Source organism: Micromys minutus (assembly GCF_963924665.1).
Source record: "Micromys minutus genome assembly, chromosome: 1".
Classification (NCBI taxonomy): Eukaryota; Metazoa; Chordata; class Mammalia; order Rodentia; family Muridae; genus Micromys; species Micromys minutus.
This window is the reverse complement of record NC_137969.1, coordinates 184,341,884-184,368,127: the sequence shown is the minus strand read 5'-3', so window position 1 is coordinate 184,368,127 and position 26,244 is coordinate 184,341,884. Positions and strand designations below refer to the sequence as shown.

General features: G+C 36.7%; 1 protein-coding gene across 6 annotated transcripts in view; it reads right to left on the bottom strand.

Annotated features, from left to right (window-relative positions):
• Positions 1-26,244, bottom strand: part of DGKB (diacylglycerol kinase beta) — a gene marked incomplete at its 3' end in the record, with an annotated part of 654,267 nt that overhangs the window by 36,474 nt on the left and 591,549 nt on the right. For all 6 annotated transcript variants that reach the window (XM_080942285.1, XM_080942284.1, XM_080942287.1 and 3 more), the window contains 2 exons: positions 6,040-6,160; positions 4,731-4,791 (listed from right to left, as the gene is read on the bottom strand). In XM_080942285.1, the coding sequence (XP_080798411.1) occupies positions 4,731-4,791; positions 6,040-6,160 (182 nt within the window). The remainder of the gene's footprint in view (positions 1-4,730; positions 4,792-6,039; positions 6,161-26,244) is intronic.

The window sequence follows — 26,244 nt, the reverse complement described above, 5'->3', positions numbered from 1 at the left end:
ATGAATACAGAAAATGTGGTGCATTTAAAAATGGAGTACTACTCAGCTATTAAAAATAATGATTTTGTGAAATTCTTAGGCAAATAAATGGAACTAGAAAATATCTTCCTGATTGAGGGAAGCTAGTCACAAAAGAACACTCATGGTGTGCACTCACTGATAAGTGGATATTAGCCCAAAATCTCAGAATACCCAAGGGACAATTCATAGACCTCCTGAAGCTCAAGCAGAAGGAAGACCAAAATGTGGGTGCTTCTGTCCTTCTTGAAAACGGACACAGAAGTAAATAAGGAAACAAAATGTGGAGCAGAGATAGAAGAATAAGCCATCCAGAGATTGCTCCTACCTGAGAATCCATCCCATATACTGTCACCAAACCTGACACATTTGCAGATTCTAAAAAGTGTTTGCTGACGGAAGCCTGATATAGCTGTTTACTGAGAGGTTCTGCCAGAGCCTTACAAATACAGAGGTGGATGCTCTCAACCAACCACTGGACTGAGAACAAGGTCTCAAATGGAGGAGTTAGAGAAAGGACTGAAGAAACTGAACAGGTTCAAAACCCCATAGGAGAAACAATAATATCAACCAACCAGATCCTCCTCCCCTTCAGAGCTCCCAGACTAAGCACCAAAGAGTACTCATGGAGGGACCCATGGTTCCAGCTGCATATGGAGCAGAGGATGGCCTTGTAGGGCATCAGTGGGGAAATAGGTTCTTGTTATTGTGAAGGCTCCATGCCCCAGAGTAGGGGAATGCCAAGGTGAAGAGACCTGAAGGATTGTGTGTGTGTGTGTGTGTGTGTGATAAAAGTAGGAGAAGGGGGATAGGATAGGTATTCTGACAGGAAACTAGGAAATGGGATGACATTTGCAGTACAAATAACGAAAATATCCAATAAAATAAAAGAAAAATCAACCAATAAAATAAAATAAAAGACTATCAACTGCAAACATGGGGTCTGCTGGGTATACAGATATGAAAGAAAATCTGTGATGGTCTGTGCCATGCCCTATCCAATTGTTCTACTTCGTCTCCTCCACTCTTTCTGGGCTGACTTTGCCTTACATGAATGTATAGCTAATAAAGCCAGTATTTTCTGAGTGCTCAGGAGGAAGAAGTTAGAATGTAAAAGAGTCTGGAGAGTCCAGCTACACGCAGTTCTTCCAAACCCTCTATGCCAACATGTATTCTTTTAGAATCAATAGTCTTCTGTTTTAAATACCTTTACTAAAATGTTGAAGACATAGTTACTAGGTTCAAATCCACTCTTTTTGTTACTTCCATATAACATTTTGTGATTACAGGGATATTTGACTGTCATTTAGTGGGAGAGTCTAGAAAGTCATAAAAAGAATTATGAAGTATGAATTTAAATCTCTCTCCTTCCCCCCTTTCTGCTGTTCTTGTTGTTTTTTATGCAGCTTTGATACAATTTACAAATAAACATTACTTTGATATTTTTTTTGACATTGCTTAACATTTTTCATTCTGATAAAACATTCAACCTATTTTAATGCCATTTTAATTTCACTATTGCCCGGACAACTTTCTTTGTTAAACAACCAGCACTAAAATCCATTTCAATAATCTATTTTATCTCCATTTTATAAAACTAGTATTAATTGATTTAAGACTTAAGACATATGCATTTTTTGCCCTTCTCTACCATCTATGTAATTCAAAAGAAAACAGACCTTCTGGTTTCTCTAAAATTATAACTAGAGAAACTCCTTCATAAATCGAATATCAGCTTATGGATATTTAAATTTAGCAAAGAATTTTAACATTCTATAATTTCTTATGTTCTGTAAGAAAAACATTGTGCTATTTTATTGAGAGAAAAAAACCTCTCTCTAGTTTAACTACACAACTGCTAAGAATATTAAATATTCTCTTTAGTTAAAATAAAATTTAAAGTTCAACGTCCCATGTGGTTCTAGGAAAAGTAGAATATTCCAAAATTCAAATTAACAGTAATAAACCTCAGCGTTATATAGTTCTTGGCCCAATGTAAGCTACAATAAATGTTTTAAATGAATAAGTACATTTATAAAAAGAGAAATATTTAAATTGTATAAACTTAATTTAACAACTGTAGATCATAATAATTAGGAAGTGAAGTGAGTATCCTGCCACTAACTGTAAAAAAAAAGCTCAAATCAGTGTCAGAAGTGCTTATGTTAATCAGTTAAATCTATTTTTAAAATGTAACTAAATATCCACAGACATAGTCCTTGCAGAACCTTACCCCAGGAAAGCTCTCAAGGCACCCAGGACTTTGTCCTCTGGGTACGGCCATGGGAAGAGTAAAGAAGTTGCAATCTCCTGGGGCCCAACCCCACAGGGTCCAGCTACATGGTCTGAGTTACTACTCTTTTATATATTAGCACTGTAGAATAAGACAAAATGTTTGTTTTCCCTACTTCAGTGAGTTGATTTTTAAATATAAGCACCGACAAAAATGTATTAGTATACTTTAATGCAAAAATGCTTAAAATTTGTTCATTTATCTTTGTTTTTTAAAATAAAGTTGTTCAAAAGAAAGTAAAATAAGCAAGGCATGAAAGTACAAAAAAGAATTAAATATAATTTGTGTGTGTGCCTGTGTGTGTGTGTGTGTGTGTGTGAGAGAGAGAGAGAGAGAGAGAGAGAGAGAGGGAGAGAGGGAGGGAGGGAGGGAGGAAAGGAGGGAGAGGGAGAGGCAGAGGGAGAGGGAGAGTGAGAAAGATATATAGAAAGAATTACAAGTACCATTACTGATCAAGTGTTTTGATAGCTGGACATGTCAAGGTTTTAGAGAGTATGATGTATCAGGGTCTTTATTCAGAGAACCCTGTGGCATCTAAAACAATGCAAAGATGTTTGGTTCCACTCTTTTTGCTTCAGTTTTACCTATTCTCTGGTAAGTATGACTATGCAACAATGGTCTTCCAATTAAGAAAAGAGTTAATAGTGTTCCTGAGACCATTGCCATCCTACATAATAAAAAGTGATCACTACCATGACTACACGTTTACCACAATTTCTACCACAACCATAATAACTAATGTTATTGTTTTCTAGGGTATCATCACCATTATAATCACTCCTGTTATCACTTACATTCCAAACATTAGTACCATCCCCAAGAACACAACTGTCACCACCATTAGTGTACTCATTAGTTTTGTATCAACTTGACAAAATCTAGAATCAACAGAGAGGAGAGAGGCCCAATTGAGAAAAAGTGTCTTCATAAACTCAGGTATGAGGCAAGCTTATGAAAAATATTTTTACTTAGTTATTGATGCAGGTGGGCCAAACCTATTATGATCTGGTAGTCTTGTGTATATAAGAAAGGAGAGCAAGCCATGGTAAGGAAACCACTAAGCAGCACCCCTTCATAGCTTTTGCATCAGCTCCTACTTCTGGGTTCCTACCCAGTTTGAGTTTCTGTCTTAGATGTTCTCAGTGTACTTGGGATATGTAAACCAAGTTAAGCATTTTCTTCCCAAGCTGCTTTTGGTCTTGGTGCTTCATCACAATAATAATCTTAACTCAGACCATTGATGACTCTAAGAATGACAACACTAACGTCCATGAGACTACAAATGTGACTTAGTGCCATTCAGAGAATCTAAAGAATAACAGATGAAGTACAAATGTATAAAACCTAGTAAGTAAAAGAAGGAAATCAAAGATATTTGTAATTTACAGTAAGAGATATCAGAAAGCTTTTGAAAATCATAAATCCAAGTATTTGCATCAGAAAGTGATGGAAAACTGGACATTTACATATAGAAGTATAAAACTAGATTACTGACTCTCATCTTGTACAAAAATCAATTCTAAAAGAATCAAAGACATTAATATAAAATCCCAAACTCTGAAACTGATGAAGGAGAAAGTAGAGTAACTACTTTAAAGATACAGGTTTGGAAATAACTCTGTGGGTAGGACTTTCATCAGAACTAATGTCAACAATCAAGAAATGGAAATTCACAAAATAATAAAGTTTCTGAACATCAAGAGAATTAGCCAACAGAATGAAGAGACAGCATGCAGAATGAGAGGAAAAAAATTGTGAGCTGTCCAGCTTATGAGTACTTCCATGTGTAATACACAAAAGTAAAGATAACTAAACAATAACAAATTAAACAACCCAGTGAACAGTTATGTTATGAGACGAACAGATTTTTCAAAGTATAAAAAATTAAGAGTTAATAAATGTGAAGAAAAATATTCAAATAAATGCAAATCAAACCAATGAGATTCTACCTCCATTAGAGTGGCAGTTATCAAGAAAAAATTATTTTTATTACCTAGTACATATACCCTTTACTAACTATAAGAAATGTTCAGAAACAACAAGTACTTAATAGTATTTCAGCAGTTTTTTCTTTCATAACCAGTTTTCTTATTATGTGTTTGAATATTAATCTTAAGAGAATGAAGATTCATTTTACCAGTATTTTGCTTTGTCTCAGAGTTTACAGTTGGTCTTTGGTATCTGAAGTTAGGCTTAAGCATATATTCAAAAGTGAAACCACTGAACAGAATGGACGGTGCTTCCAGACTAAAAGCAGTAACTTTTTATGTAAATAAAGAGAAGACAGGAAACTGCTAAATAGCACCTAGAGAAGACAGGACAAAAAACGTAGATACAGGGATAACATAGCCACAGAAATATTTGATCTCTGGAAAGCAAAAGTGGTACTGGAAATGATTCTCCTTCATTTGATACTCACTGTGCATGGGGTCTGCATCCATGGCTCTCCATCAATCTGCATTGGCAGTGACTTGCTTGTCCTGGGGAAAAAATACTTTAACTATAGTGCTAAAATATTTAATATAACAGATTATCCGTAAAACATAAGATGGTAAGTCCAAGGAAGGCAAATATGATCGCTGCTGACCTCTTCTGAAAGGGGAATTTCATTAACTATTAATGAACACTCTGAAAGGTTCCTTGGTCACAAGAATGTTAAAAGCTTCCTGGTAAATGTGGTGACATAAAGACTAATTCTGAACACCAAATGAAAATACCAGGGTTTGTGTTCAGGGACATTATTAGAATTCCTAAAACCAAAGAGTCTTTTTGTTAACATACATTTCAACCACCACCAGTGGCAACACCACCACCACCTGCATTGCAAAGCTTACAAAAACATGTTGGGTATCTAAGACTTTCTAGGGCCAATAAATTCACAAAATAATATTTAATGTATCTGCACCACAATTTTTTGCTTTATTTTGTTTTGAATATATTTTTCTATAGATGAAATATTGTAAAAAATCCAAATTGGAAACTTTATCATGAACCTATTTATAATATAGTTTTACAAGAACAATGCTGTCCTTTAGTGCATGAGAAAAATGTAAGCAGTAGTTTGTTTTTTCCTCTTTTGAATAATTTGTCTAGTAAGTTATTTGATGCTTCGGTAACTTGAACGTGAATGAACACAGGGGTAGATTCAATTCACACAGTAGTTGATATATTCATAGAATATGATTGAATGGAAATATCTTCCATAAAGTCATATGTTAGATATTAGGACCCTAGCAGATAGTTTGGGAATTTCTAGAAGTTTGAGTACGTGAACCCTTGGTTGAAGAAGTTGAGTACTGAAATGAGGTCCTTGGGAGACGCTTTCCCTAGCCTTCCCTTCTATTTTCTTCCTGGTTGCCATGATCCAGCTATCTGATCTGCTACAACTTTGCCACATGATGTGCTGACACTCATCTACCCTGAGCAAAATAAGCCCTCCCTCTTAGATAATATGCATTCTCATTTGGTTTCATCACAGTTAAAAAATGTAACTGAACATCATGGTAATAAATAAGAGATTTGAGTCTACAGAAACTGATAACAAGTAGATAAACTGTAAAACTGTAAAATGTGTTAATTTCTGTATTTTGAAATACATAATAAGTTTTAATTATTGATCAGTTGAAATAAAATAAGATAGATATCACTATTACTTATTTTGCATCTTCTTTGTTAATTTGATGTCAAGTCATGTCAAAGCACATTGTCAATCATAGCTAAAGAATTACCTGATTACCACAGAGGAGCACTGAGCCAACCGCCGGCCAGCACTTTTCAGCCCAGTGTATATTTGGCCCATTTCCATTGCTCCTTCCAAGCCAACAACCTCCAGTAGCTGGTCACTCAGATCTGAAAGAAAACAGAAACCTGGTCAGTCACAGTGCATATGCATATCCACAGAAATGGCACTGTATGTTATGGAAGTACAGAAGCCACTTCACAAAGTGTCTGTCTTGAAAATCAAAAGTAATGAAAAACTGTTGTACTTCTCTAAGTGTTAGTATATCTAATCTCTGAGGCTCTATGGAAAACTATTTGCTGTCAGCTTATCTAAAACAAGTAGCAAGAACAAATTCAGAGCCAAATAATACCAAAAGAAACATATCAGTAGTTTCTAACATCAACAAACTTGATGTTATTCCACATGTATACACGGAAGAGCTATACAGCCCAAATCACACATTTGGCAGCAAAGTACATATTTCATCACTATAAATAAAGCATACAGATCTGCCGTTGAAAATGATTTTGTTAAATTCCTCAAACAAGAGACCTTGGAGATCATAGAGTTGAAGATTATTTCGTAGGTTATCAGAACAGAGTCTTATTTCATCAAGTGGCTTATATACAGGGTAACTGTTGACATTGAAGAAATGATAGAATTTTCTAGAAACACTTTCCCAGGTTAAGAAATAAATACTCTACCAAAAGGAAATTTAAGAACAGATGAGGTAATTAACATACTGCAAACATCATCTTATTATTATTATTATTATTATTAGAGACTCCAGAAAGAGACTGGTACTTCTAGGTGCCACCTCTTAAGCATCTATTAAGTATATACCACAAGGCAAACATGATACCACTTCTACAATAACATAATGTAATAGAAAATTAAAGGATCTCTTTTAAGATATTTACATACCAAGGAAAATGGTAAGGACAAATTTGAACCCACTCACTTTGAAGTGTAAACAGTGTACACTGGTATTATGCACAAGGAGATACTGAAGAAAATAGATGCAGCTCTTGCAAGCATTCTACTTTGTATCTCACAAGCTCTTTTAAAGGACTGTACTCATTCATAAAGCAATGTGTCTCCTCCAACCACTTAAATCTCAGGGGAACTTGCCCTCACACTTTGAGAGTCGACTAGCTCATTTATAGAACACAGAGTGCTAAGGTTCTGATGGGATGCATTATACTGTGGTGACCACACATGGTCTTTTTGTGTGTGTGTGTGTGATTCTCTCTGTTTTGCCTTCTTTCTTTCTTTCTTTCTTTCTTTCTTTCTTTCTTTCTTTCTTTCTTTCTTTCTTTCTTTCTTTCTTTCTTTCTTTCTTATTTTCTTCCTTCCTTCCTTCTTTCCTTTATTTTATCCTCCCTTCCTCCCTCCCTCCTTCTCTCCCTCCTTCCAGCCCTTCCTTTTGTTTTTTTCTTCTTTCTTTTTATCTTTCTTTTCTTCCTTTCTTTTTTTTTTATTTTTGAGACAGGGTTTCAATGTGTAGACATGGTAACCCTGAACTTGATATTCAGACCAGGATGGGCTCAAACACAGATATCCACTTGTTCTGCTGAAATTAAAGACACATGCCAGCATGTCCAGTGTGGTATTCTTTGTTATGTTCTTGGTGTTTTTAATAGTTGTAAATAAATAACTTGGTACTGTTTATATAGCAAAAGGAAGTCTGGAGGAGGTAGCAAACAGTAGGAAGCCACAGCAATTACACAAGATAAATGCTTGGCAGCTCTGTAAAGTCAAAGTGAAACTTGGGAAGAAGCAAATGTGTTTGTGTGGGATCCATCTTGTACAGAGAGCTTTCACTCATTATTAAGGAGCATATAATATCTCAGAGTTCTGAGTTCATAATGAGTCATGTTCAATGGGATTCAATCACAGTGAAGAGCACCTTGAAACCCCCAAAACTCCACTAAGCTCAAGATCATTAGAACGTGTAACAGCAGCACTTAAAACAGAATATATAGCCAAACCAATGTTTCTTAAACTGAATGAGAAAAGAATGTTATTTTAAAGCACTTTCCACTGTAGTTGCAGCAGGAAGTAGTCCCAAATAAAAACAAGCATCCAGGTACAAAACCAGTGTTACCAAGCTATGGCTTAGGTTTGAAACCTTCCAGCATCCATTTTGCTGCTTTCACCCTATTTAGACTTGTTTCTCAGAAGCTTATTCTCTGTTTTTAGCTGAAATTTCTGTTGCCAAGAACAGATGGACAAGGAATAGAAACATATTCTTTCAGCTGTAGCCGACACTCAAATGTGCTTGGCTCCATAGCTTGGGTGTTAGTGTTCACATTTCTTAGGTATACGTCAACCAGAAAGTGGCATCAAGGCAGGTGCTGAGGGCCCAGATGTGTACAAGGTAAGAGGTAGAAAGTGCATCACACAGGAGTATGGATTCGGGGTTGTGATTTGTACTGTTCAGTCATGAGATAGGTGAGAGTTCTATGCATTTTTTTCTAATGATCTGAGACTGGGAACTATTCTACAAGTGAGGCAGTTTCTCACAACAGAGTTGGTCTGTGAGCCCTAACTTTCTATGAATCACAGGGATTTGTCTACACCCACACCATATTGCTACTGTCTACCACCCTCCTGCTGCTTCTTATCTTTAATTTGTCTTCTTCTCCATGGAAAAAATACCCTGCAGATCAACTCTACTGTTAATAGCCAGTATGGAAGGTATATCTCAACTTTCAAATTTTTGTGCCCTTGTATAAAAAGGGTTTTCTGGGAATGAGAGAATATTGAGGAGCACAAACAAGGATAAATAAAATACCATCTTCATTTTAATTAGGCTTTAAGAGGAAACACAATGTAAAGCAAAACTAAAAACCCGAACAACTTCACATTTGAGCTGTGAAACTGGCTCCATAATGTGCTGGCCTGTTGATGCGTCCTGACCCACTTGTCTGCCCATTATCCTTGAGAGTAAGATCTTGACCAACTTTGGACAAGGGATTTCTATCTGTATACTGTCAAATTTGTTTCTGTTTCTAATAACTTTTCAAATATTCAAAACATCTTCACCTTGCTTGCATCTTGCAAAGCACCATATAATAACATTCATTTAGTGAGATAATGGGACACATGGCAGATGCTTTCCCATTTCAGAAGAGTTGTAGAAACTGTAGCTCATGAGCAAAAATCCACCGCATTGTCCTTATTCAGAAGAATTATGAACTAAGAGTGACACACACAAACACACACTTATGAAACAAGTGCTAAATATTAACAATAATATACCGTGACTTGAGAACTATGTAAAATTTCATTGTTGGTAAATTTTGATTTTCACAATTCCTTCAGTTCTGTGGCTATCTAGCACTCCAAAGACAGGATGGATAAGTTTTGTGTCAGGGACAATATGTATCCCAAAAACCTTCACTATATGGGCCTTTACGAGAATGTTTGTCTGTGTCTGCTTGAGAGAAATGTTAACTCTTTCAGATCACAAATTTTCTGTTTTAGTTCAATGTTATAGATATAAAATGATGTCAGTGTTCTGGGAGGAATAACATCTGGGTACACATGAGTGTCCACATCCATGTGGTGCCCAGCTGTTTCAAACCATGGTGTCTCACTGCATTCATGTGTTGTAAGGTTTGCCAGATCCATGTGCTAAATATAGATTTATCATAAAACAGCAATGTTTCCAATTTATATTCAAAGAACTAGGACAGCTAGCATGCTCCTTCATGCTTGGTCCTTAAATTCTTTTTGCTTTTTCAAGTGTGAAGAAAATCCACTCAGACAGGAAGGTAAAATTATAGTCCGACTTAGAAATCTAGGTGAGTCATTCTCTCTGGATGTCACTTACCGTGTACCAAGTATTCCAAATGTCTGTGAAATGTCTCAGAGATTAGAGAAATTGTTTTCAGCCCTGGTCAAGCCTGATGGCCTGAATTGGAAACCCTGAATCCACATAGTAGTGGGAACACAAACTAATACAAATTGTCCTCTACAAGCTGTGACAAGCACACACACACACACACACACACACACACACACACACACACACACACACACAAAATGAATAAACAAAAAAATGCCTGACTTAGGACATGTGTTGTCTCCTGAGATAGATGCTGCTTTTCTTTACCTATTTTTATGAATAATATTTATGAAATAAGAAAGACAGCTCAATCTTAGCCTTAAGAAAGTCAGCACATTTCACAAGAATAGCAAAGGGGACATCAGATTGTGTTTGTTTGTTTCTGTGGTACACGGAACAGGTCACTTAACATGGTGTAGGCATGTTCTGTCTCTATCCTCACCCCCAGCCCTGCCTTTGATTTTTCAAATCTCTTTTTGAACATTGTTTTATTACACAGGAAACCAGGGATATGGGAGTAAAATCTGAACCTTGGAGATACAGACAGATCAGTGAGCACAGGAGGAGAGGAGCTAAGAAGTGGGTAATATTTATTCATACTCTCTTCATCTTGACTGGCAGGCCCTGATAACATGTCTCATTATGTAATTGTTTCAGACGGCCATATGTGAGAGAACAGAAGAGGGTGCACTGCAAATGCCGGCTGAATGTGGGTTGTAACATTTCATAAAATAATCTGTCCTGAAGGGAGAGGAGGAAGATGTGGGCCAGAGCAGGAAAATCTTTTTGTGAATGGCATCCAGCAGCATGCTGCCCCACTGTGGGAGACCAGGGGCAGCAAACAGGTGCATTTTATCATAACAATGAATTCCTAATTACATCACTACTTATCAAGTCCTTCTTGGGCATTTAACCAGCAATGGCTCTCTATCTTCTGCATGTATGTGGAATTACTTCCTGCGAATGTTCACTTTATCTAACAAGAGTTTAAGACAGGAGCAAGAACCCAGAATGACCTATTCTTTTTAACATTTTTTTTTAAACTGGAGGTTAAACTGATAGTCAATGGTCTTAACGTATGCTAGGCTGAGCACACAGTCTCTGTGAGCTACAAACCAATTTCCATAATACATTTTAAAAGTTTAAGGTAAAGGAAATATATGAGAACACTTCAAAGATTCTTTCACCTTAGCTGCTTCCAGTGTCAACTAGTTTCTTACTTTTGTGTGTGTGTATGTGTGTGTGTGTGTGTGTGTGTGTGTGTGTGTGTGTGTGTTGACTTTCACAAATCTTTTGCTTTTTTATTAGATACTCTGTATTTACATTTGAGATGTTTTCCTTTTACCTGGCCCTGCTCCCATCACCCCCTCCCCCTTCATTTGCTTTCACAACATGTTTAAATCTCTTTGCCTGCCTGCCTGCCAGTATTGAGAAGATGCAGAATTTAAAAGATGTTGATGCTGGAATGATTGTAAGTAATAACTTATTGTCCTGAGGTCTGTTTGTAACACAGTGCCAGACTTTTCACACCTTATTGACTGTACTGTGTGACTGTATATAATCAACAATTGGCAGAGGAAAAGGAAGAGTTACAATACATACTCCATGTTTGCTATTAGCATAATTTCTTCTAAAGGCTTCACAGGCACTCTGTTAGTTAAAACTCCCAACAGTTTTAACTGTTAATACTATTACACTCATCTGACTGATGGCAACCATGTAACATGTGTTAAGTCTTCACATGTGATTGAAAAATAGGTTTTTTTTAAAATGTGGCATGTTTGGGTTCAATTTTATGCTGTTATATATACTTACTCACAGTAAGTACTGATGAAAAAAAATAATGAATGCTGCAAAATTGTACATCTTAAAGTCATTCTGTTAACAATACTAATTATTTTAGATTTCATTACTACAATAAAACACACAAAAGTTCCACCAATTGACTGTGCCAATTCATATGAACTAAAGCTCAGAGAAATCTCAGTAGCAGAGCTAAGAAATTTGACTAACATTTGGAGATAATTTCTGTCCAAAATATTTTTTTAAGAAATTTGAAGGAAGAGAAAATTCTAATAAGTCTATTGAATCTAAAAAGTGTGTGAATGGTTATGTATATGTGTATACACACAGTGATGTCACATGCTAATCTTTTGTCTCATTTAATACCATCTGATTTTTTTGAGAACAACTGGCCAGAGCCGACTATTCCTATATGGGTTTATGTTTTAAAATTCTGAACCGTTTTACAATGATCTAACAAGATCAGAAACCACTGTATGGTGTATTATCAACAACCTCCCCATTGTGCCCAGAACAGTTCAGAGCCTGTAAATCACTTGGCAATGGCTCACTTGAAAAATGATCTTCACCACGGGACACTCAAACCAAGAAATCACTTCATTCACAAGACCCATGGAGAACTAGTTTAAAGATTTCCCACAGTTACCCATGGCTTCTACCCTCAGTGTGTAGCATCAGGAAATGTAAGCGCAGTGTGTGAGAGGAGAGGAGAGAGTGAATAGAACTCTGCTGCTTCTGGGCCCTCTAGTCAGCTTGCTTTCTCTGAGCTTTGTGGAGGGGCTGAAGGCTGGCACTTGTTTTCTGTGTGAATGAGCCATTAGTGTGTGGGAATGTTTACACAGCGCCTTGCCTCCTCTGCCCCCTTCTATAAACCAAGCTACTTCATGTGTCTCCTCATATTAGTGCCATCACTGAACAAAGCAAGTGCTCATGAATGAAGACTGATGTCAGCAGATTCTGAATAGCTTTTGGAGGGGCATCTGCACCCTAACACTGAGGCCAGTGAAGGAGCAGAGTCAGCAGGGACACCAGCAATCCTTACTTTCCAAACAAAACAAAACAAAAACATTTAAATCTCAACCTAATGGGAATGCAAAGCTGGTGGCACTTTAAAAGTAGTCTCTGAGTTTTCTAATACTCTCTAGAAGAATGATGAATATCAGTTATTTTTTTAAATGTAGAACTTAGAGTGATACTTCTGCTTTTCTTCATTTTAGCATCAAAGGATTATACATACATACATATATATATATGTACAGATATTATACATATATGTACATATTGCATACATATATGAAAACCCAACAAAATCTTAAATGCTTGGTACTCTCTATCTCATCAACTCAGTTATAAGAGGTCAAATAAACTATAATGATAAAAAATGATTTATACTCAGTGTTTCCTTGTATATCAGAGGTGTTTGGATATCTCCCCTGCTTATAAATAAGTATTTTATATTCTAGTAAGTGATTGAAAGAGTTAATTATAGCTGGGGTTATCGTGCATAAAAGCAGCACTGTTTAAGTAAAATCTTCTGGCAGTTTGTCTTCATGGGAAAGGTTAGACAGCTAAGCAGGATCAAATCCCAACAATTCTTATTTGAAACCTTAAGTAAAAACAAGATATAGGATTATATCCTCAAGTCTGGTATCTTGCCAGAGTTCCCTTGAAAGTTACTGATTTTAAGACTCTGTGCACTAAGAATCTAATTGTTCCAATTTAAAACAGTATGTGTATGTGTTTGTGTGTTTGTGTGTGTGCATGTACTTGTGAGTGTGTATGCATTGCATATGTTCATGTGAGTGCTTAAGAAGTTTTGCTGTAATGAAAGACAGTGAATCTCTCCTCATGAGCCCAGATTGAGAAAATTCTGATTTCGCAAAAACTAAATAAACTTCCTAGAAGCATCACCTTGCTATACAAATATGAACAATAATTGACTCATCAATGCTTCTAGGAAGGAATTATTCTAGCCAGGGAAGATTCTGCTGGGTTTGTCTTATTCGTTTGAATGCTTATAACAGATTGCTGACAGATGGACCATCCTATCTAATGGGCTGCCTGTTAACAAATCAGAATCGTCTCGTGGGTACCTGATTCCTTCCATTTTGTAGCTACCTCCCCCTCCTCTTTCCCATGCTGTAAGCTAATTTTATTTTGTGACCTTATGTCTACATAAAAAGAATTGTACTATTATCCTAGATTACAAAATCGAATTAGTGTTGTCACAGTGGTTTTAGTTGAAGGGAATTTTAAATTAATTTCCTTTGTAAATACTTAAGAGAAATACAATATCCTCTGCCATGTCAATTACAGAGTTGGCAGAAAAGTTCATTCCACGTAGGTAGCACCTAGATAGCACCAACCACCTGTCACTTTTCCAATTCTCAGTGTCCAGTAATACCATGGGATTTATTACTCTTGTACTGCAAGTTTTCAAAGAGCTTGAGTATGAAAAAAAAAAAAAAAAAACAGGGAAAACTTTATTCTATGCAACAATTCCATGCAGACATATTGAGGGAGTTAGACAATCGCTTATACTCTACAAAGCAATTCATTATCTCAGCAAAGACTCCAGGGTTTAGAAAAGTTCAGCATTCTGCTGACAAATATTAATGTGAGAAGCAAACCGAGCCACTGGAAGTGTCTCTATTCCCATCCCCCGACACTGGATATGGTAAAGATGTTCAAGAGCTAACATTCAGATTCTTTTTTTTTTTTTTTTTTGCCATATGGCAAATTTGATATGTCTATTATGATTATTTTCCTTTGAAGTATCAAGAGTTTTTTTCTAGACACATCCATTTGCTATGAGAGGAAAACCCTTAGAATACATGAAATTAAGAACCTTACACGTAGTTTCTGTTTGGCTTTTCCTGGGATCTTAGTGGATTTAAAAGTCAAGAGTGAACAAGTATATGATGCTGTGCAGATTAGAGATTTTCACTATTTAGTATTAATACTAAGAAACAAAGGCCCTTATCTTCCCTTTTAAGGAATTGTTCTGGGCAAGGGAAGATGCCAAGACTTTATTCTGATTACAGACTTTACTCATGCATTTCACTTTTCTTCTGCCTACTCATGCAAGACATATAACTTAAAAAAATAATAGTTCAAAATACCACTGCATTGATACCCTTGGTACAAAGAAAAATGACTCCTTTTAGTTGTATTCTTCTAGAAGTTATTTGTTTAAAAGGGCTTCACTGTATTGGTCTTGTAGCCCTTCATACAACAGGACAAAAGCAGTTCTATGAAAGACGACTAAACTTGGACAAACCGTTAGAAGAAAAAAAAAAAGCAAAGTTCCTCTCTGTTTTTATCAAATTTGATTGCTGCAGCTGTTCCCAGCTTCTGTATTTTAAAAATAGCCTTATTCAGTGCCTTGTTGGCTAAAGGCCAGAGTGCCATTAGAACATGCTGTACGGAAAACCTCTATTCAGTTACAGATACAGAAATATATTTAAGATCAGTGGGGGTCATCAGCACCAAACACTTGTAAAGGAAAATAGAATTTTAATGTGTTTGCACTGAGCTCCACTTTTACTAGCTAGTCTAAAGCCCCTGTGAAAGCCTTTCCTATTATTCTTTTATTTTTCTCTCTCTCAGGTAAAATTACAGAGTAAGTTTTGACTTTATTGGAAAAAATATTAGAACGGTCTGTTTCTTAAATAGTGACTGTACAGTGGATATACACATTTCAAAGAATACCCACTAACAGCTTTGGTTTGACACTTATAAGCATCCATCGAACAAGGTACGAATTATTGAGTAGATGCTTAAATGGGTCACAGCATCTGCTTCATGTATGAAGCCTATTAAGGTCACGACATCTGAAATAGACCTAGTCTGCCCCCAACCCAAATGTGGTTTTTGGACTGGTAAATACGTTACATTGGGCTCAAAATGTGTGGGCATTGGGTCAAAGAAATGAATTATCCACTGGCATTTTAGAGTTGACCTCAACATCTATTGAGTCTGTTCATTTTCTTCAACAAAGAATTAAAGCTAGTTTTTGAGGCCGAAGAGATTCACACAGGAGTATTAATTTGCACACAGAGAAAAATAGTTCTGCATAGAATGCAAACACACACACACACACACACACACACACACACAAACTTTTGGATTCAGAGAACATAGGCAAGGAGGAAGAAATAGAAAGTGGTGGTTGGCCAAGACAATAGGAGCTTTCATTAAGAAACTATACAACTGTCAAGATGTGAAACACCTGATGTAGCTTTTGGGATGTATAATGAAAGTCTTCTGGGTTGGTAGAGACTTAAGACATTATTACCTATAGCAATAGCAGTAGGCATAGTGTAGATATTTATTGCAGTTCATTAACTTCCAAATCCCATGAAGAAAGGGAGATCCAAAACCACTTTTTCGTAGATGGAGCAGGATGTGTTATTGAAGACAGAACTTTGGTTTGAACAAACAATAGATTTTTTTATTTTATGTAAAATAAAATTTTAGCATTCTCCATACCTTTTAGCACCTCAAACCCCTCAAATCTCTGCTCCATTTCAAATTCATAGCCTTTTCTCTACTTATTGTTAATAATAATGAATAAATCTGTGAATGCAAACTGAGTTTGTTTAGCAAGTTGCTTATATGCGCTGAATTAATTAATTAATATATCTCAGCGGCAGGTTCGCGACTCACGTCAATGCCACACAGCCTTTATAATTTGATATTCCTTAATCGGCACACTGGTTGGGGTATTGCCTAACTTCCACTGCTGATAGAATCCGCCTCCGGCCGATAATTCTGAGTTACAACTTACTAAATCCTGTGATCTGTCTAGGCTGTTCTGGACCCTGAGTGCTGCCCAACTGGGCCAGGCTTTGGGCTGCATTCTTGGCTGCCTTTTGGTCCTGCTCTCTCCTCATGTAACCTGTATCTCCGCATTCCATCCACATGTTCCCCAGCCCCCCATTCTAAGCCCAGAAAATCCTAAAAGTCCTGACTCTGTCTGCCCTGCCTAGCCATTAGCTGCTAGCATCTATTTACCATTCAGAACCAACTGGGGGCCTGGGCCTTCAGTGTCTTACCTGGGGAACAGCAACACTCTCATGCAAACATTTTTGGCACCTAAATTAACATGAGAACACAAGTAGTATTAGGCCAAACCCACTACACACATATGCTTGTAGAGCTAAACATTTGGCACTAGATAAGCAGTTAGGAAATCTTTTCTTTGGCAAATACAAATTTCCCCCTTTTTAGCAAGCATTAATTGTCTGTAGATCTTCATCTTGGGGTCATGCACATGAGTACATCACCTGGTGCAGTTAATGTTCAGGACTTGTTTAGGCAACCCTACTGTTGAGGGTTCATGGGTATAGCTTCTTTGTCCCTCATAGGATGAACAATCTTACAGCAGACCTCCTGGTCCATAAAGTCTTTCTGTTTCTCCTTTCATCATGTTTCCTGTGTCTTAGGCATCTGGTTGTGTTGTACATGTATCAGTTGTGTCTGGACACTTTGTAAAATCAACTGCTCTTTGTTTTCTGACAACCTGTGGCTTTCAGTAATGTTCTCTGTCATCTGCATATAGAAGCTTCCTTGATCAAGAATGAAAGCTTCATGTTTCTTTAAAGATAAGTGTATTTAGAATGAAGTTAGGAACTGTATCAGTCCAACTTTATAACAATTATAAATAAACCTGTTAATTTTTTCTGGACAACAACAGAATTTAGATTTAAAAAAAATAGGTACATTTCTTATTTACAGCAACTAAATGGTGTTTGCAGCAATTTTATTATCCAGTAGATTCCATCCATTCACTAGACTTTTCTAACTGAGTTGTTCTACATGCAAGTACATATTTTTAATGTTTTTAATGTTGTCTGTCTTCTGCACTGTTCCTTTGAGTTTGCTATTAAAATACATTAAATTATTAAAAATAAAGTAGCAGTAGTAGGTTCTCTTTTAAAATCCATCACATAACTAACCACCTGTGACTAGAAAGTACCAGACAGTATTCAAATCCTGTTGAGTGGACATTAAGTCCAATTAGATAGGTGTTACTTACTGCCAGGACATGTGTGTCACTACTGCCACTTTAGGTATCACTTGTCATGCCTCACAGGCATTACAGCTGAACTGACTGTTTTCTTGCCTTGGTGTCTTGCATACCACCTCCTGGTACTATAAAAGCTAATCTTCATGAAGAAGATTTTGGCTTAGATACAACTCAATTCTCTGAGGAATACATCTGAAGAGTTTGGTGTATTTAACAATAGGTAGATACCTTTGATTTCTGAGTGACAACCAAGGGCATTGCTTTCTGGGTTCTCTTTTACTAAAAGGTCTCCTGATTTAGCACTAGCTGGCCTGGTACTTGGTGCATAAAGCAAATTGCCCACAAAATTATAGCAGTCCTTCTGCCTCAGATTCCTGAATGCTGGCTTTATTGGTGTGCACTATCATGTTTTTTTTAAATGTACACAATCTTATTGGATTTTGTCCTAGGTATAAACATTGTTACAAGTATACCCATCATCAAATTTTTTTCTGCTCAAGGGTGAGTGACTCTCAGGTTGGTATTAAAATAAGAAAGGTATAAAGATATTTCAGAGTCTTCAATAGAACTGGTCAATGAGAATGGATACTAACTATTGTGAGTTAAAATGTATCAGAGGCTTGCAATGTGCCAGCTACTAACAGTTTAGTTCTTAGGTCAAGGGGAGAGATAGCCAAAACATTGAAGGTCACAGTTGGTTGTATTAAGATGTTTGTCTAAATTAGGATTAAGTATGACTTCATTGAATACTGGATTCAAATGGAAGGTGTTAAACTGAAACATGTCTTAGAAGTTCTGGTTTTAATTCCAAACTTATGCTTTGACTACAAAGGTAATCTCAGGCAAATCATTTAATATTTCTGGAAAAAGCTTCCCAGGCTCTAAAAGAGGAATAGAACTTGCTTTACCTTGTGATTAACTCTCTTGTTTCAATCAATCCCACAGTAATTTTCTTGCTTATTCTCTTTCTTTATCCCCTAGACTAAATATACTTTATGCTTAAGTGATGCAATTATGAATTCTGTGAATGCTACACTTTTGATGGATCAACATTTCCTTGAGAGTGGTTTGAAAGATATTGGAGGTAAACTAATTAAGTATGTGTGTGTGTGTGTGTGTGTGTGTGTGTGTGTGAGAGAGAGAGAGAGAGAGAAAGAGAGAGAGAGAGAGAGAGAGAGAGAGAGAGAGAGATAGAGAGAAACAGAGAAAGACAGAGAGACAGAGAGACAGAGAGACAGAGAGACAGAGATTGAAGCTTTGGTGAAGTGTATAAACTAAGGATCCCTTGGGTTAGATAAACATGAAATGCAATTATACTGGGAGCCTCATGAGAGAACTAGAGTATGGGCATTCCTGCCATGAAATCAAATAGGGGATAGATTAACTAGGCCAACACTCAGCAGGTGGCAAGGGACAGCATTGGGCTTACTGTGAACTTGGACCAGAAATAAGATCCAGACTGCTGTCATTGCTACAAGGAATGGGGAGAGAGTGATGGCACTCTAGAGATGTTCTAGGTATAAAGTAAAATTTGAAGGGGCGATGGACTGTAATGTAAGGAGAACAAACTTGCCCTGAGCAGTGTGGGTGACACATCAATGTAATGGAGCTCTGTGTTAGACACAGTGTTTGTTCTTAGCTCTCTGGATAACAGTATCACATGAAAAAATGTTTGTTATCACAAAAGCTTAGAGGAATCTGAAGAATTACCAAAAACCAACTTTGAGCACACACACACACACATACACACACACACACATACACACACACACACACATACACACATACACACATACACACTCACTCTCACACACTCACACACACATAGAATCATGTTGCAATTTCACATTTCTTAGGAAAAGAGCCCCCACCTCAGGTCTTGTTGAGAATGATAAGCACAAATCTGTTAGCCTGTCCTTCACTGGTCTTCCACACTTCCCACAAACAGAGCATCAGTTCTGCAGAACTACCTATTTTGGCTTTTCTCTTGTCTCCTCTTGATGGGAAATTTGTCAAGAATTTCAAGTTCCCTGGTTTATTTCATGTCTATTTGTTCTATATTATCCATATTGCTTCATAATCATACCTCTTTTTTATTCCTTTGTCCATTGATTATAAATTATAATAATATTATAATATTGTATAAATTATAATATACAAATATTCCATATACAATATACCATGAAACAGGTGTGTGTGAAAAGTATCACACTATAGCATTGTGTTATAGAAAACAGAGGCTGCTTAACTCCACAGACAAGAGGTCCTTAGAGAGAACGGGGAGAGAGACATTGAGAAAGACCAGAAATGAATTCAGTCATGAAAGATGAGACTTCTGTAGCCTAGAGCTCGTGGTATTTGTTTAATTTATGTGGGTGCAGCTAGGTATTGCCCTAGGAAGTGAAATGATCATAAAGGAAGGTGTATGTGCCTGTTTTTGACCCAGGTCCTGAGCACTGCGGCCTATGCTGTCAATATCTATTTCTCTGATTACTGCTTCACAGTATAGGTTAATAGAAAGGGAAAAGAGATGCTATGCTTTTAGAATATTTTGAGGGCTATTGCAAGAGAATGGAGAATGGGTCATCCATGGAGGCTTAGAGGGCTAACAGCATCTAAACAGGAGAGGAATTCAAGCTTCTGTTTTTCAGACAATGGCATCAGAGCTCTGGATGGAATGGAGATAGTTTTGGGATTGAAGCATCCTCACTTGGGCATTTCTTCTTGGTAAACTTCATATGGTCTGTGGGTTGAATCATGGGTATTCTGTATATTTTGGCTAATATCTCCTTATCAGTGAGTATATACTGTGTATGTCCTTTCAGTTCTGGGTTACCTCACTCAGGATGATGCTTTCTAGCTCCATCCATTTGCCTGTAAATTTCATAATGTCCTTATTTTAAAAAGCTGAATACTATTCAATCGTGTAAATGAACCAGATTTTCTGTGTCTATTTGTTGGTTATCACTGAAGGCAGAGGGAGGGAGAGATCAGAGTGGGAGAAGGGAGGAACGGTGGGGAAGGGGGTAGGATCAGGTATAGGGAGAGACATGAGAGGAGCCCAGTGAGCTGGGAGGATGAATGGAAATATGAAGCTGCAGGGGTGGGGAGCAGGAGAACCTCTAGAAAGTCAAAGAGACCTGGCATGTGAACGGCTCCCAGAACTCAGTGAGGGAGAAACTGAGGCTGGAGCAGAGACTGAAGGAAAGGCTATTTAGTGAGCAACCCAACTTGGCATCCTTCCCATAGGTAGGGATCATATTCTCACACTATTACTGATGCTATGTTGTGTGTGTAGATGGGAGCTAAGCATGGGTTTTCTCCTGGAGGCTCTACTAGCAGCTGAACAAGACTGATGCAGATACTGAGAGCCCACCATTGGACTGAGGATGTAGACCCCTATGCATTAGTAAAGGTAAGGATTGAAGGAGTTGAAGGGTATCACCATAGGGATCCTAACAATAATAACTAACCCAGACTCATGGTACCTTCCAGTGACTATACCACCAACCAAAAAGCATACATGGGCTGATCCCTGGAACATATGTCGTAGAGGACTGACTCGTCTGGATTCAGTGGTAGAGGATGGGCCTAACCACGGGAGACTTGATGCCCCAGGGAAGGGGGATGCTTAGGAGTGGGTTATGAAGTAGACATAGGTGTGTAAGTGTGTGTGTGTGTGTGTGTGTGTGTGTGTGTGAACACCCTCTCAGATGCAAAAGGGAGAGGGGAAGGAGGTGATAAACTCTGGTAGGGAGTACAGGGAGGGGCCAACATTTGTAATGTAAATAAATAAAATAACAAATAATACATTGGGGACAAGATTTTAGAATTTGCAGAGAAGAGTGTTGGAAATAAAGTTAAGACTATAGATGATGGGATGCCAAGGTTCTTGTTCTTTAATGAACTCAGAACACATAATAGTACCAGTGATGGAGAACGACTCCACTAAAGTGTATGAAGGATGTCATACATACATACATCCATCACTTGTGTACCACACTTTAAATTTACTTTTTACCAACTGTGCTGTTTAAACATGACCTGAACAAAATATACCAATAAACATGGGAATATCTGGGGAAAATCTCACTAGATGTTAATTCTAGAAAAGAAAAAAAAAAAAAAACTACAGGTATCTAAGGAATTCTGAAAACAGAATACTTCTATCCATGGAAGAGGACACCAATTGTATTTAATACCAAACTGTCAACCTTGAAAACATATACATACAAGTAACATTATACAGACTGAGAACATTTGTTTATATATTAAGGAATATAACACAACAGTTAAACAACAATATAAATACGAACAAGAAGTAAGGGAAAAGAGGCCATCAAATTGAAAGAGAGCAAGGGAAAGGGACACATCTGAAGGTTTGCATGGAAGAATGGAGGGAAAGATGGTGTAATTATATTGTAATCTCAAACTTTAAAAAAATTGAACAAATGAGGAATTATTATATAATTATGAATTTGTATTGAAAATTATTTGGTTTTCTTATTTGACCACAAGGGTAACTGGAATCAGTTGAAGTTCTCAAGTTGGTAGTGGTTACCTTTTCCAGTGTCCTGAACCATCTTGCCAGCGCATAGATTGAAGTTTTGAAAGAATATTCAAGGAGTTAATGATGATGCTATCATCCTGGGCTGAGTATTTAACAACATAAATTTGTTTTTACCACCGAAAGATAGGATATCATAGGATATCAAGCATCAAAATGTTAGCAGTGTCTGGAGAAGGCCTGTCATTCATTTGTTCGCTGGACTTGCACAAGATAGGATCCGGAAGGAAGCTCAGTAATGCCATTTAAATAAGTTCCCTAGTCCCAGTTATGACTATGTCGCCCTCATGACCTAATCACTTCCCCAAATCCCTTCTTCTTTGTGGTTAACAAAACAACCTAGGAATTGTGGGAGACATTTACACATAATTCACCTCAGTTAGATTGGCAGAAAGAAGCAAGGTGTTTAGTTCGAGAAGCCCTTACATAATTTTTCTTGAAGATGACGTGAATTCAAACAATGCTGCATCCATGTGCAAAAGAAAGATTGTCCCAAGAATGAAACTGATAACTTTCCTGACAGGGAAAGAGAGAGGAGGATAGGTAGGCTCAGTTCCAGTGTTGATACCACCAACCATGGCAGGAAAGGCTGGAGAGATGTGGGTTGCGGTAGAACACCCTGTAAATATCTTTTCAGATATACTGCTAATCAGGGGCTCTATTGAACAGCTATCTACAGAGAAGACTGCTCAAAGAATAAATATCTGTGGGTGCAAACATTCCTTTCAAATTAAGTTAAAACCTTTATGGGTGAGAATCATATATTGTGATTCTTGTTTTGTGTTTAGATTCTCAAATGCATAATCTGGCACATTGGAGACCATAAATAAATGTGTGACAAATTCATAATGCTCTATCAAATTATGTATGCTTGCCCTCTTTTTCAGAGTCTATTACAGTATTTCTAAAAGAAAGGTTCACCTTCAGATTTAGCTGAGAGTGAATAGGGACAGGGAAGAAATGTCTCAGGAGCTTAGAAAGAACTTCTTGAAGTGACAAACATAAAATTCTAACCCAAATGATTATAGGTTATCATCTAAAGGTTATCTCTTGTTATCACATATATGTATGTGTCTGTGTGTATTCTTCTGTTTTGTTTCAGTCTTTTATTTTTCTGTTTTTGTTTTGTTGTCCTTTTTTTTGCCCCCAGCATGGTCTTATGCAGCCTAGATCAGCCTCAAACTTTCTCTGTACCAAAGGCTTGTTGAATTCCTGATCTTTCTGCTAACACCTCCAAAATGCTCAGATTTTAGGCAGAAAACTACTACATTGTGCCAATGTTTTGTGTAAAGTTTCTGCATATTTATCTAGCACAGTCCAGTTTCCCATAGTTTTGTATTTAATATGAGCACACCATGTCTTATCTCTTATGTGTAAGCCACTGTTACCTGCAACTAAAAACCTGTAACTAAAAACAATCCTGCCTGATCCAGGTCCACATATGAATTAAACTCAAAGAAGATAAATTCTTTATGACAATTTCACTCAAAGTCCCAAGTTCTACCACTTACAATTCAAGGAAAGAGACAGACAAACTCACTGTCTCATTAATTAATACTATCCTTTCAGGGCACTTTTAGATGGTAATAACACTATCGTGCACCACCCCACACTCATCTCCCATTCTTATCTCCCATTCTTATCATGACTCATGAATATGTATGTCTCCTTTAAGACCATTTTCAACATTGAAGCCTACCGCATTCTTGGACATCCTTTGAGGAGAGTAAATATACAAAGATCAACTTTAAAGCAGTAAGGTGTTAAAGAACAGTTGTCTAGATGATTTATGCCATGGAATATTTAAAAGAATTGTTTAAAATCAAAGCATTTTAAGGTTATAACTTCATTGTTTTGGTTAGGGGAAGAAAAAGGTGCCTATTTATTAATGTAAAATGTTAATCATATTGTTTTTTTCCCGGGTGCTTGCAGTGTGTTGTGCATTTTTGACTTCTATTAAGTGATGACTTATTTTTTTCCAGATAAGTCACCAGCAAAAGGCACTTACTTATTACACATGTTTTTCAGCATATGTTGCAAGTTTATTTTAATGCTGAAGAGGCACATTATGATCAAAGCAGAATTCTGCCCAATTTAAACTGTTCCAAGCTATTTTCATACATTCACTCATGTAATACTGTAAGATTTACATTAAAATGAATGCTTGTCTACAATTAAGCGATTCAGTCAACATTTTAAAAAAGGTGCAAATGTGTGCAACGTGAAAAAAGTCAACAGATGTGCGAATCATCTCTGCTTGAGGACCAGTACCAAAAAGAATAGTATATATACAAAAATGTTTTCTAATATTTATTCTTTCTGTCCTCGAAAGGTTTTCTACACTTGAATTAAAGCTCTCTCTCTCTCTCTCTCTCTCTCTCACACACACACACACACACACACACACACACACTCACATACACGCACAGAATCTTACAACATTTTAATGATAATAATTGAATTAACCAATAATAAATTGGGTTGAGCTGAGCGATAGATAATAAACTTCAAAATCAACAGTAGATGTAGAGATGAATATATATATATATATATATATATATATATATATATATATATATATATGCATATGCTTCTTATTCTGATATTTCTCCATTTTAATAATTAAATTTCAAAGTAGTAATTAGAAGCAATAGCATTGAGACCATTTAGAGATTCCATATGTATAATCAGAATGTTTACCACAAAAGCATTTAAGGGTCAGCAAGGATGTAATAAAATAAAGAAAACCTTCAAATTATAAAGGTTGATAAGCTTATATAAACCTGTGTCTGGTTTAATAGTGCATGATTTTACAAGTCCTAATCTAGGTGAAACTCATCAAGAATCATTTAATGCATCCTACAAAACCTTCTGTAAGTGAATACTGGTCAACACCAGAAGATGGTGAGACATAATGTTAATTCACATCGAATCACCAAAATCAAACTATTTCATACACTATGTTTTGGTTTTTGTTGCAATAATGCCTAGTTCTTGTCTACTTCAGTAGGTGTGAGGCAGAGACTCTGATGCTGATTGGTGGTCTGTAATATTTAGTTTACGTGAAACATCTCTGCACCAGTAAGGAATGGGGTACTTAAATCCTGATCTTTTCCTGTTATCGCAGCAAGCTGAGGGACATCTGATTATTAGCTTTTCCTACCATCTCCTTGAAACCATAGATGCCAGGAGATGGTAATGACAGATAGAGTGTGACTGAAAAAAATGAATGGATAATACTTACACATGAAAACTTACAAACCAAGAGTTCTTTATATATATGCGTATCCATGTTCTACTTAGATACGATTCTACCTTCAACATTTTAGATTGGGTACAGCTCTTCTATAGTTTTCTATGAATAGCCTTGTTGACCTGCACCTCTGATTGTATTTCTATGGAGAAAAATGATCATCTGGAGCACTCTGATTAAATCATCAGCCATAGTTTACCACATTAGAAGAAACCATCTCTTCCCACACATTTTAAGCTGGGAAAACTAAGACTGCTGTAAAAAAACACAAAGTTTATGATTTGGTGAGTGGTTTCTGATTCCTAAACAATCTCATAAAAATTTCATTAAACACTGTTTTCATAGAAGCTTAGTAGTTTACATACTTAGTTTACTGATTAAGAAGTAATTTTGTACATTTCTAGAATGTTTCAAAATATACAAGACCTATGTTGTCATAATACAGCAACAATTACATTCCTCAGAGAAAAGCATGCTTAGAACAGGGTCATGCATATGGGAGAGAAGCATATGCTAATGTGAAATTAATTCAAGGAGGAAAGGAACATATACGGATAGCATTGTTCTCCATTTCTGAAAATTAGTTTCTATCAGTTTGTTTCTATGAAGAAATGCAAACTTTAACTTGGAAAAGTGTGTGTGTATGTGTGTGTGTTAGTATATTTACTAATTTTTGAAAATATTTGGAGTGTTTAAGAAATGTTT